The 13,748-nt window shown below is 37.7% G+C and overlaps 1 protein-coding gene across 1 annotated transcript; it reads left to right on the top strand.

Moving 5' to 3' along the window:
• The first annotated feature begins 286 nt into the window (after window positions 1-286).
• Window positions 287-13,731, top strand: LOC140142955 (uncharacterized). The gene is made up of 6 exons (XM_072164983.1): window positions 287-583; window positions 3,276-3,335; window positions 6,176-6,371; window positions 6,959-7,137; window positions 8,220-8,256; window positions 10,684-13,731. Exons 1-6 carry the CDS (start codon window positions 317-319, stop codon window positions 12,342-12,344), a joined length of 2,400 nt encoding a protein of 799 aa, XP_072021084.1. The 5' UTR covers window positions 287-316; the 3' UTR covers window positions 12,345-13,731.
• Window positions 13,732-13,748: the final 17 nt, after the last annotated feature.

Below are 13,748 nucleotides of genomic sequence, written 5' to 3'. Positions count from 1 at the left end.
TTAAAATCTTTTTAAAAATTTGCATATTTTTTCACTGGCTTTGCTTGTCTTTTTTCAGTCAAAGTTAATCCATTTTCGCCAAAAAAATTAATTTTGCACACAGTAAAAAAAAAAATCTGGATCGGTCAGGTGTGAAGCAGGTTGGGTTTGTTTTGGTCGCCTAATTTTCAAATTGCTAACTTAGACCACAATGTATTGTATTTTTATGGAAAGCTTGAAAGAGCTTTACTGAGTTTCTTTAATTTCCTTGTTATCGTCAATATTTCATTTTTTTTCTTGCAGTTTATGATTATGATACCAATAGAAATGTGATGATATGACTACAGCAAGACCACAGACGTCGGACTCCAAGTCCAAGATTCCCACAACCCAGCAATTATCGACTGGCAGAGGCAAGTCATCCAAGATGGCGGCTTACAAGAGATTCTGCTGCACAGATAACATGTTATTGTTGCCTATATCAGGCTCATTTGTGGGCTTGCTAGGGTTAGTGTTGTTGGTACTTTATCTGGTAGCAAGGGGGTTGACAACATCTTTGTATTTGGTGGAAGGAGCAGTGCCGTCTTATGCTGTGGCTGCTATGGTAAGATTTGGGATGAAACTTTTACGAAATTAACATTTGTGGTGTGATCTGCGAAAACCCTTCACATCGCATTATCCTATTTTGTTTTAGATAATAAAGGCTAAAACTGTTAACTATTTCTTCTTTTTTTCCAATCCTTCTTTGCTCATAAAACTTTTGATGTTGACGTCACAAAAGGTACAAAATGAAAACAGTTCTAAAAAGAGAACGGTTATTTTTATTTTATTTCACACAAAATTAGGGTTAGGATTAATTACATGCAGGATTTACCTAAATTTCCATGTCTTTTGTCTACAAACTCAAAAATTACAAATGTCACTATGCAAAGGGTTTTCACAGATCATATCACATTTTATATCTATATCGCCGCTGTTCTGTCAAACCTCGAAACTCCCAATAGTTGCTAAAAGGTGCTAAATATAATTATAATACAATACATGTATATTGTATTGTACATATTTTTAAAACACATTTAATTAAAGACAGAGATAAAAAAGCAATTTATCGCATCAATTACGATCCTTGATTGGTTTACACAGGTTAATCAGCGCGTAAAAGGAAGACCGATCTATCTGGTGCTGATCGGAGAAAAGGAATAGCAGCAAATGGCGAAAAATTACATCCTTTTACAAGGCAAAAAGCAGCTTTTCTAGGCATTATCGACATGGTGCCTTCACCAAAGAAAGTTTCCTACTATAAAGACCTAACGTTTGAGATGGTTTGCATGTCGAAAGGTGCAAAATTAACAATAAGGCGCCCGGTTATAAATCCGCGTTCAGCAAGTCATTATCACGACACTTGTAAACAAACCGTGCTCGAGTTTGATTGACAGGTGACGTCAGACGCGATAAATTGTCTTTTTCGCTGTCTTTCATTATAGCAGCTATTGGAGTTATGAGGTTTTGACCACAGAGCGTTATTAAGCTCCATGGTTTTGACAGAACCAGTGGTATAGCGCCATAGGGGCACGGGGGAGGCAATCAGGGTCTTAGCTAGCTACCCGTCTGGCCGTCATTTTAGACGGCCAGTTTGCTCCTGGAACGGGCAAAATTAATGCCTTTGACAGATGCTATATTATAAATTGGGGCAACCCTCAATTTCTAGCTAAGACCCTGGAGGCAATCGATTTCAAAATTTAGAAATTCCCATAGGAAAAGTGCCAAAAAATGGCCTGTGCCCCCCTCAAATCAGACCCAGTGCCCCCCCCCAATCATGGTCGGTACCCCCCAATATGATGACCCACGCTACACAGGGATCAAATCATGCACTGGACAGAACAGCGACAATATGTAAACTTTGTTCATCTCATGTTTGGTAATGACGTACATTGTGGGTACACATATAATCTGGTCACAGGGATCAAATAATGCACAATTTTAGTTAATCGCGCAGATTCAGAGTGTATACATGTACACACATAAGGGCGATTTGTTGACATGCTTGCTGCACAACTGCAGAAAAGCGTTGATGTCACAACTAAACTTGACATGAGCCAAAGTATAGCTAGGTTAATACTTACATAAAAAAGACAATTCAGTGACAGAACATACTTGTAAGTACTGGTTATAGAAATTAAATTATTAAATGTTTTCTCTGTGTTTTGAGGATCCATATTGTCGCAGTGCAAGAATTTGATACCTGAAATGCAAAACCTTGTGCGCATTTTCGCAAACATCAACAAAATGACCCATGTGGTGATATTTTCACTTTGCAAGGTACCGAGCACGGTGGCCAAACGGAGCGGGCTCCAACTCATCATCGGAAGGATGCAGGTTTGAGCCCTGGGGACGCCATTGTGTTGTGCCCTTGAGTAAGGCACTCTATCACAATTACTCCTCTCCACCCAGGTGTATAAATGGGTAAATACTGTGACTGTGCTGTGGAGGAGGTGTGGTGATCCCCCCACAGCAATATTTCACGGTGGAGTCTGGCCTAATCGCTAATTATAATGAAAGAGAGATGTAAAAAATGAAAGTTCGAGACGACTCCTTTACTTTTTTAAGGTACCGTATTCCAAAAGACTAAAAAAGATTTTAAAAAGATGTAAGTCCTATACACTTCATCATTTCTCCCAAAGTGATTTGACCAAACACTCTACGCTTGATTTGAGTCCAAACACTGAACATAAGTGGTTTTGTGAACTGGGGTTTGCATATCAGAGGACAAATTACTATTTCCTGCCTAGCGTTCAATATACCAGATATTTCAGGCTAGAATTTTGCATGAGTACATCAACCAGTGCTCACAAATAATTTTATAAGACAGTTCAGCAAATGAGTCTGGGTTTATACCAAGGACAACATAATTTGTGCATTTGCTGGTAAGGGACCGTTCACAAACACTTGTAAGGGGGGGCCTGATGCAAAAAGGGGGGCCTGAAAATTTTTGACCCTCCTAAGGGGGGGGCCCTGAAAAAATGACCACAAATTTTCCTGGAAAAATTGAGTTTATATGCTTTTCTATGGGGTTGACCCATAATTTTCATGTAAAAAAGGGGGGCCCTGAAAAATTGTCGCAATAAAATTTTTTTTGTTTATGCTCTTTTTTACAAGTGTTTGTGAACGGTCCCTAATACACTTACATACTTGCCATGGAATTCTATTTATAGTATGCAAGACTTTACTGCTCTAGTGCTCTTAAAATGATTTTTGTTGATATCTCATAAAAATCCTGATTTTATTTTGTCTTTCAGCTTATGTTGACTGGATTGTGTGTGATCTTATTGGTGAAATTTAGATATTTTAAGTATTTGGTAAGTAGTAAGAACCAAGAAGAAGTTAAGGTGGCTGTGTACTCTCAGACATGCATGTAGTAAAAGTGCAATAACTTTGTAATTATTCGCATAAAACATATAAAAGTATACATTTTTATGAAGGCAAGACATCAATAAATCTTAATATAAATACAGATTTGGGGTAAAACAACAATTTTGAAGAAAATCACAAAAAGTGAGTTTTTGGCAATATTTGTTAGGTACATCATAACAAAAAAACACTCTTTCCAAAATATTTTATTTTGTTTTTAGCTCAATCTTGAGGCTCCATTCCAAAAACGGTTTTTTATTTTTTGATATTGGCCTTATTTTTTGAGATATTGACCATATAAGGCATCAAAATGAACTTTTTAAAATTCAGAAACGCCTATTTGCACAAAATGATGCCCAAAATCGGAAATAGACCAAAATATAAAAAAATGAGAAAACTGTTTCTTGAGTCGATCATGCTTTTTACGATGATCATATTTGCTTACCTATAGATGCTGTATTTATTGAGTTATCGTAGTACCTAAATCGCATTTTACCGAGAAAATGAACATTGAAATAATGGCGTTGAAGTTTAAAGTGGTCACATTTTGCACTTTCTTCGAATCTCACAGGAGAATGCGACAGTTTTCGTTTTTGTAACTTATATTACATGAACATCGGGTAAATCCACAGCCCCTTGAGAAGTTTGAGCGAAAGCCATTCATAACTTGATATTTAAATCGGGGGAAAGAACTTGAAAAACCCACATTTTATCAGCTAAAACGGAGCCATTTGACCACTAGGTTTTTGTGAAATCAGTGCTTCCGTGGTGTTTCCATAAGATGCGCCAAGATGCAGATAAGCGTCGCAGTATGCGTCAGCGATTTGTGCGTTAACAAATTGCGCGACACGCAACGCGATGAGTTGTTATTGCGCTGTACCTTGTTGGTACAACAAAGATTTTCTTTCCTTTTCAATTTCAAACACGAGTGGAATAGTGAAATAAAATCCTTAAAATATTGCAGTTGGAGTTTACAAATCTGGATTTTCATTCCTTGTATTTATAAAAAACATAACAAGGTACAAACATATCATAAAAACTCAATTTTGAGAAAGAAACAATGGCTAGAGTACACAGCCGCGTTAAAGTGTAATTTTTGAATCTAGTCCACCCAATGCCCCCTGATCAGGTTAGCATTAAGGTTGCGCTGCCCCCCATCGGGTCAAGGTTATGGTTGGGGCTGACTATATTCTGTAATTGCACCAAAAGTAACGCTAAAAGTGTTGTTTGGCTATCGGAAAGGAATGAAAAGGAGAGAAGTTGAACAAAAAATGTTCCCCCAGGTTTCAACCCCAGGACCCTCACTGGCTCGGCCAACGCAACTGCGTCGTATATTTGCCTTGGGGTGATTGTGTTAGGGTTAATGTAGGAACCAATGAAGGGAAATATAGGCTGATTAACCCTAACGTTAAAAGTAGTTTTTGATTATTGGAAAGGAAAGAAGGAATGAAAAAGGAGAGAAGATGAACAAAGAAGTTGGAGTTTTCCCCAGGTTTTGACCCCAGGATACCATGCGTTCCAAGCACTCCATCGTCAACTGGTAGCCATGGGTGTTTCACTGACTTGGCCAATAAAACCGTGCATATTTTTGACTTAGGGGATCAAGTGGGATACATGCATGTAACAGTACTTTTGCTTTGTAAGATAGTATCATCGATATGCATTATACAGTTAATTTCTGAATCTGTTAACCATATAAGTATGGTACATACCCAATTTCTGTTTTTTAAAAAGTCTATCCCTTACCGTAATTACTTAGGGTTTATAATATTAAGTCTTTCAAATTGTTATTTCGTAATATATCAGTATTGATCTGTAGATCTATAAATATGCATCAAATCAAGGTGATTGTTTGCTTCTTGTACTGTAAAAGTGGTAATTTACACGCTACCTTTATTTCACTCTTTTCATTTTCCAAGCAGATAACACGAAAATAACAAAGTGCAAATATATTCCTTTTGTGTAATACGTTCAAGCCTTGAAATAAGCGGGCGCGGGGAGCAACTTTGCTCTTGTAAAGCCACCAATTGCTCCTGGTCCTTGTAAAATCCACATGAACCAGGAGCAATTTTCTAAAACAAATTGCTCCTGGTTCCAGTTTTGCACTTGATGCAGTAGTGATGGTATTGTATGCAGAAAAGGATTACTATTTGAAAATTGCCCCTGTTTCTTCAAAAATTGCTCCTGGTTCTTGTAAAATCCCAATGAACCAGGAGCAATGTTCAAAAACAAATTGCTCCTGGTTCAGTCTGCTTATTTCAAGGCTTGAATACGTTAGTATGAGGAAGCTCAGAATCAGGAATTTAAAAACTGTTGATACAGCTCAAAATTGACAAAGCATTAAAAATTACATTCTATGAGTAAAAATTTCCCTTTTCACACTTTGAAAGTAACCCAGTAAACACAAAAATGTTTTTAAAAAAATGTGTGTTTGGTAACTTAGGTTTTTTTCAAAATGTATTAATTGCATCAAATGTTGGGTTATACAGAGAAGATAATTCACCTATTGCACGGTTCCGCCATGATCTGGCATGACATGAAAGGAAGAATTACATAACTTTATATGACTGGTTCAATTCCCATTCATGCATGCTGCCAGATCGAAGCTCTCCTCGCACATGGCGGAACCACATGCAATGGGTGAATAATTCTCTTCCTCATCCTCTTTTGGTGTAAAGGTAACAAAAATGGTTGAAATGAAAGGAAAAGCATTTTTTTTAATGTTGCCAAAATGTTATATTGTAAAATGTTTTTATACCATATTAACAAAATTCACTGTTTGTTCCAGAATTGTTTTGCTGTATTTCTGTGCCTTGGGACACTCACACTGTGCCTTGTTTCCGTGGTAACCACCGCCATTGTTTCTATTCCATTTTTGGAGAGTTTTTCTACCTGTATAGCAAGGGTTTCTAGTGCAGAGTGTCAGTGCTATGTGATTGCTGACAGAATGAATCAAACCAATAATGGAATTGTTGTACCAGGAGGTAGGTGTCAACGTGTATGTCAATCAGTCCATTCAATGGGCTAATCTATTTGAAGTCCATACTCCCCCTGTAGAAGATTGTTGAGCTAGGTGGGTATGAATTTCAAATGGAATAATACATTAGGCAGCTCCATTTGAATTTTCCACAGAGGGAGGGTTAGTTTCAATATAGAGTTGTTTAATGTGTTAATTCCATTTGAAATCCATACTCCCCCTGTGGAAGACTTTTCTTAAATCTTCAGCAGGGGTATGGCAGATTCCAAATGGAATGGCCAATACAGATTAAATACGTAGCAAATACTAAATAGATTGGAAAATTGATAAAGATACTAGATAGACTAATACATTAAAAATACACTATACATGAAACAGTCTGAACCAGTCCAGATCTCAAATTAAAATAAGGCCACAACCCTCGGACACGCCCAACAGAAAAACCATGCCAGATCCAACCCGAAAAACTGACAAGGCCCAAGTTGAAACTGACGAAGTCCCTAGCTAAAACACGATAAGCAAACAACCTTCTTTTTTTTGCTTAATTCTTGTTTGCTTCATTGTCTATATTTTATACCTCACTTTCTTTCCCAGATGATGATAAGACATACACATTCTTTGGTGCACGCACCTGTTCCAGTGTTGAGAACACATTGAAGGACTTCCTGTATGCCATGTGTGTGATATATGGGTTTGCTGCTATAGCTTGCCTATTCTCTGGTGTGCTGTCTATATTATCACTGTGTACACATAGGCAATATGTGGCAAAGCAGGTAAGTGTGGCATGGAGTTTCAGGATTACTTATATGGCTCAGCAGTGGTGGCGCCATGGGGGGGGGGGGAGGGCATGTCAGAACTCTTGTCCCCCAATTATGAAAATTTCCACTTTTTGTGGCAATTTTGCGCAAAATGTGTGTATTTTGCCCCTTCCTGAATTCACACAGAACCCCCCCCCCCCCCCCACCCGATAAAAATTCCTGGCGCCGCCACTGTGGCTCAGCAGCACAAAGACCTATGTCCATAGCTGTCATATGAACAATTACATCCAGATAGCCAATATCATCAATGTAGATATGCCAACAGAAGGATACATGTCCAATTGTCCATTAAGCATTAACATGCATTTAAGAAGAGCTCTGCATTGTAGTCCATTTGATAAGTTTTTTGTGCATTAATTAGACTTTTTTAAGTATCAACTTGTTAGTTAGACTTGTTTCAAGGCTAAAATCATGCTAGGTAACAGTCATGGAACTCTATCACTCTTTTTTTCTCCCACAAAATATAGAAAAATTTCAAATTGCTAATATAGAGTTATGTCTTTGTGCCACTAAGGATGTGGCAAATTAATTGCGTAGTTGGGTTCCCTAACCGAAAATAACTAACCCTAACCTTACCCAAAATAGTCTCTGAAGCCTCTGGGGAAAAAGTTAGTTATGATATTTCAAAAATCTGCATTTTCATATCCACATATGACTGTAATTTCTCAGCGAAATGAATTGACCTCTGTATCTTCTGTGAATCAACTTTTGGTCACCGCTGTTTTCCTGGAATTATTTTTGATATGCAAGATTGCGTACTTACAGTGTCCCAGACAATGATGGACAGCAAAATAAATAAGATATATTTGAGCAATTGGCCATCCATCTGCACTTTTTTGAGCGGCAAGGAACCCTAATCAAATATTTAATTTAGGTTACAATATGGTTTGAATTCCTTGCTGATCAAGACACTGGAACCTTAGTGATTGTTGATTATAAATCTTGCTCATTTCTGTCGCTCAAGACATGTAAGGTGAAAGTTATTGAAGCTGATTTCATACTCTTCATTTATTATATTTTTCAACATTTTTTTGCAGAGTGATGTAGGAGTAATTACTGCTTCCAGTAGTAGAGGTAAGCTGCAATATATTTGAAAATGTTTTTTTTTATCTATGAAATGTTTTTTTATTATGTATATATGACGTGCCATGTCAAAAGGACACTTTTGGGCAGGTTACCAATTTTGAGGTTTTTACATAGCTTAAAATATAGAGATATTTTGCTCCACAACACAGTTTTCCCCAATGAAATTTAACATTCCTAAGCGTAGATATTGAGCTCGTAAGTTATGGTATTATAAAATTGAAAATTGAGATATCGGCCTTTAAAAATATTATTGACAATGTTGAGAGTAGGAATTACCTTGAAAAATGTCTTAAAAATGCAAAATGCCAGTTATATTCCGGTCTGAAACTATCAGACAATATTTTAAACATCATTAGCATCACAAATTTACAACAAACCAACATTGTGAAAAAAAATCACCCCCGGGCAGATTTTTGGCTATTTCTCCATAATACGATCCTGCTCAAAAGTGTCTCCTTTCGATATACTACGTCACATATACATGTAGTCAGTGGGTTTGTATATTAAATTGTATTGGGAAAAAAATTTAAAAAAAAAAAAATGTATTATAAATGCATGGAAAACCAATGCATGTGTAATAATGTGATAGATGAAGAGGTAAACATTAGTTAGTGGTTTCCATATAGGATAACAAACTGTAATTTTTTTGTAATTTTTTTTCAATTTTTTTTTTCAAATTAACTGTGAATGATCCTAGCACTTCAGAATACGTCTAGTGGTTCTCCAAAGTCAACAAAAACTGCATCATATCAGTGTCCTATCAGTCACGTAGGCCTTGTTATAAAGCCAAAAAATCGCTTCAACGAATGATCGTTGTGTACAAAAGTATAGGAAACTGCATTTTTAAAAGCACATTTTCTATGTGAAGGAAGCATATTTTTCAAACTTGTAAAAACAGGTCCCAGAATGTTTTTTCACATTTTCTCAAAGGTTGCAGTCATCAAATATGTGTTGAAATTGTTGCCAGATATGGAGTATAAATCCCTCCTCAAATGCAAACCTTCAGAATAGGTCTAGAGGTTCTCTAAAGTTGCCAAAAACTTTGAAAAAATTAAGAAAAAATTGATTTTTTAAAAAAATTTTCACCTTTGTATTAATGTGCATCATATCAGTGTCCTATCAGTCATATCACGTAGGCCTTGTTATAAAGCCAAAAAATCGCTTCAACGAATGATCGTTATGTACAAAAGTATAGGAAACTGCACTTTTAAAAGCACATTTTCTGTGTGAAGGAAGCATATTTTTGCAAACTTATAAAAACAGGTCCCAGAATGTTTTTTCACATTTTTTTCAAAGGTTGTAGTCATCAAATATGTGTTGAAATTGTTGCTAGATATGGTAAAATAAATCCCTCCTCAAAGTGTATAAAAGCCTAGGGCTTCATTTTCACTTTGTTCTTTATTGTTTTTTTTCTATAAAATGTGTCTTCTGTGAAGGGGCTTATAAGGGTTTTTACAGTGTAGAAACCCTCTAGCTTCGGGGGCCTTCGCCCCCTCGACCCCCACCGGGCTTTGCCCCTGGACCCCACCAGGAAGCGGCCCCTGGACCCCCGCCGTCAAAGGCAATACTACGGGCTTCGCGCCCGTAGTTCGCCATGTACTCTGTTTTCTAGGTTTTCAATGTTGGCAGGTATGCAGTTGTCATATGTGGGCAATATAGAATGCAGAAATTTTCCAAAAGTATATAGGGCAGCTATTGCAGATATTTGTACCACTGCATCACTCACACCCTTATACACCAGTTTGAAATCAACAGCTGGTAACAATAACATAGACTTTGAGAATGTGCCCCTTTTTACATAATAGCTGCTAGGAACAAAATACTAGTCATCTCAAGTGGAGGTCACTTCAGAGCATCCCCAAGTCACATGGTTTAGGAATGTTCACTCTACTCCTATACCATGTGATGTAAATTGAAGCGACCTCCACTTAAGATGTGGCTAGTATTTATTCTTAGCTATTATGTAAAAATTCAGCAGCTGACAAGTACATCCTTTTGATGTGGATGAACACAATTATTTTGACCTGCTGAGCTGGCAGAGAAGAACAGTGCTATCTTGCAATGATCGACACATCACAATGTTTATCGCGTAAAAAGAATGGGATCACGCCAGGATCGGACAATGCTACGTGGCTTGGTCAGTAATTTTAGCAAATGAGGTGTCAATGTTTCATTGAGTTTTCCATGATTTGATTCAATTGACCAATCAGAATCCCACTTCAGTGTTTACGCAGTGTATGTGCCTTAAAGGTTAACAAGTGTTGTTCTTCTCTGCAAACAAGTACATGTAATAAGTGCACTTAAATTGTAATATATGTTATTTGTGTAATAAGTGCACTTGCTAGATATACATTAATTTTGTTATACTGTATTTGCTGAAAAAGCTTATAAATTTCTACATTTGCTTTTTAATAGGGAGAAGAACCAGTCAGACCAGTGATAGCAATCGCCTTCTGAATTATACACCCAGCCAGTCAAACAGAGGTAATGCTACAACAGAATCTGTTGAACAAAGAAGAACATCTCAAAATAATTCTAGACAAACCAGTAGAACACAAGGTCAAGGGTCATCTTCACGAAGTCGTCCAGTACAGCGATCAGCAAGTCTATCCGAAGCCAACACTTCCACGACACCTCGGCCAGTAAATCGGCATCATTCCGTTACCACTGCAGACGTGCAGCTCCAAAGTGGGAGTAGGAGTGGGCAGAGACGGCCTCCTCCACTTATCCGCGGGGGGTTTCTGCAAAGTCATGTGAATGGCCCATCCATTCCGGTTTATACAATTCCTGGGTCAAATGAAGCATATATTGCTTTAACTGATCTACCATCACTACAGATGCCCTCTATGGATGATGTACCAGCATATGTATCAGACATTCATGACTCGCAATTTCCAACTGAAGAGCCTCCTCCGTACACACCCAGTGCTGATGTCATCCCTCCTCCCATGTTTACCCCTTCCAATGACCTGCCGGGCATTCCAGAGAGCCCCAGTCCACAACCTGACATTGTTGATAGTACAGTGACCACTCAGGTGGCAACACCACAAGCTGACGTTACCATAGAAACTGTCCGTCAAGTACTAAGTTCATCGGGTAACAGTAGACAAAGTCCGCGCACGCCATTGAATATTACAGAGCCAGATGGGGATAACACAAACAATTTGAACGAGGGTGCTGCTTCAGCCCGCAGCAGCCCACAGCATGTAATCAGAACTGTCAGTGGTTTACCACCACATGCCACCTACACCCAAGCTGATGGGGATCATGTAGGAAATCAGTCTGCTTATAATGCTAGACCGAGATCACAATCAGCATCAGACTCAAGGTCTAGATCGGTTTCCAGATCAAGAGAAAACTCACCCACCAGATTTAATACCAGACAGTCACCAGCACTGAGTATATCGCAAAACGTGGCTATGACACAAAATGCACGTTTTGATCCGTTGGTTACCGGTGCTAGACCTAAGAACAGTCGCCATGGCAACCAAGGGGTTAATAACCATGGTAATAGAAGTCCAGAAAGAAATAGTCCCCATCATAATGGAGATGCAAAGAAAAAGAGGCCAAAGTCTCCAAAAAAGTCGGACAAAGAAAAGAGCAAGCAAAACCCACACTCTAAGTCTAATAAAAAACTACCACATTTGCCTATGGATAATAATTTGACAAACCTGGTGCCTGAAACAAAAATTAAGACTCCCAAGAAATCATCCAAGAAGGCAGAGCACCATGGCCGATCAGAAAACAGAAATAAAGATTTGAAACAACAAGGAGATGGGAAAAAGAGACATAAATCTATATCACCAGAGAAAAAGCATAGAGATTCAAAAAGTAGATCTCCATATCGGATGGAACAATACCAGAAGTCAAGAAAAAGAACAAGTAGCCCACCGAAAGGGTCTAAACATTTGAGGTTGAACATTCCAACGGATGATTCGAGTGAGACGGACAGTATGGAGGGAATCTTAGACCTGGTGGAGTCTGTTCATACGACCCAAGGTCAGAGGTCAAAAGATCAAAAACAGAGTGTGAAAAGTAAGGAAAGGAGAAGGAATCTCTCCGATAGCAGAGTGTGATATATATTTATTGCTTTGATAACAATTTGTTGTATATATGTAATAATGTAAACCAAAAATTAGCCGTCAATGTTCTTTCCAAATATTTTGTAAACTGGAACTTGTAAGCCAAGCAATAAATTAATCAATCATCATTGGTGTGTGATTACACTACAGTCCACAGATGGGGCAACACTGCACACATGAGGACCTAGCTGAATTCAACGATTTTGCTTGCCACTGCATCAGCTATTGGCTCGGGCGCATTTGACCCTGCGCTTGGACACGCTAAGAAGAAGTACCAAACAGGTACATGTAAGCTGTTTTGAGTGCAGAATTTGGATTGGTATAAAAAAGTACAGGAAGGACATCTTGAAAGTAACCCAATATGTGATCCTTCCAAAATTGATGTTTGATTGATTGATTGATTGATATTGATTGATTTTAATCAATTAATTAACTACTTGACAGACCATCTGCAATCTTATAGTGCCTAGAATTACCAGGATTTCAAGGTAATGTGACATGATCCAATTTTCTCAACAAATTTGTAAAATGTATGTTCAATTAATATAATGATGAATGTAGGAAGATTGAAATACCATTTGTGTTGTGCTTTCAAACAGACATTAACTATAGAAGTTGTGATGATGCATGGATTTTATGCACTACAACAAGTTAAATTATTTAGGGGCTGGCATTTTCTTTGGAAGGTGGTCCCAAATAAGGGGTAAGGTGTATCAGTGGTGGTGGTGTCATAACATTTTTGTTGCCGAAATGGGGAGGGGTGCAATTTTATTGATGCCGACTTTTTGTAAATTTGGGACCCCCCTTCCAAGAAAATGCCAGCCCCCTTAAGGTGGGGAAGAAAATGCAGTGATCATCGCTTGACAACTGTATTTTGTCAAAACTTGTTATACAATAGAAAAAGGTTGGAATGACCCAAAGTGCCTAATGCCCAAAGGCTGTAATTTTGTGCCTAGGTATAATGTGTGCCTTGGAAATAAAAAATGATGTACAATAAATCATTTGTCATTGCTGATTCTGACATTGACCATCTGAATGGTCAATTAGTTTACTGGACGATTGATTAATTTTGCTCGATCACATCGCAGGCCCATTATAAATACTGCTCACTTTTGATTTGGCATAACTTTTGCTTTGGGTGAGATTATAATGTAACAAATGCTAGCTATATCCACAGCAAAAGTTATGTCAAATTAAAAGTTTCTATTTGGGCCAACCTGTATATACATTGCAAAAATGTTCTAGGAAACATACTAGTATTACTTAGTAACCAAAAATTGCCTTTAAAAATGTGTGTCTGACATGAAGTATTTTTACTGCTCATTTACATGAAAAGCAAAGCAAATTATGTATTGAAAGTATTGTAATAAACTAAATGAGGCCTTAAAATTGCATACC

The sequence above is a fragment of the Amphiura filiformis genome, chromosome 20, assembly GCF_039555335.1.
Source record: "Amphiura filiformis chromosome 20, Afil_fr2py, whole genome shotgun sequence".
NCBI lineage: Eukaryota > Metazoa > Echinodermata > Ophiuroidea > Amphilepidida > Amphiuridae > Amphiura > Amphiura filiformis.
This window is presented reverse-complemented; position numbering and strand designations above follow the sequence as displayed.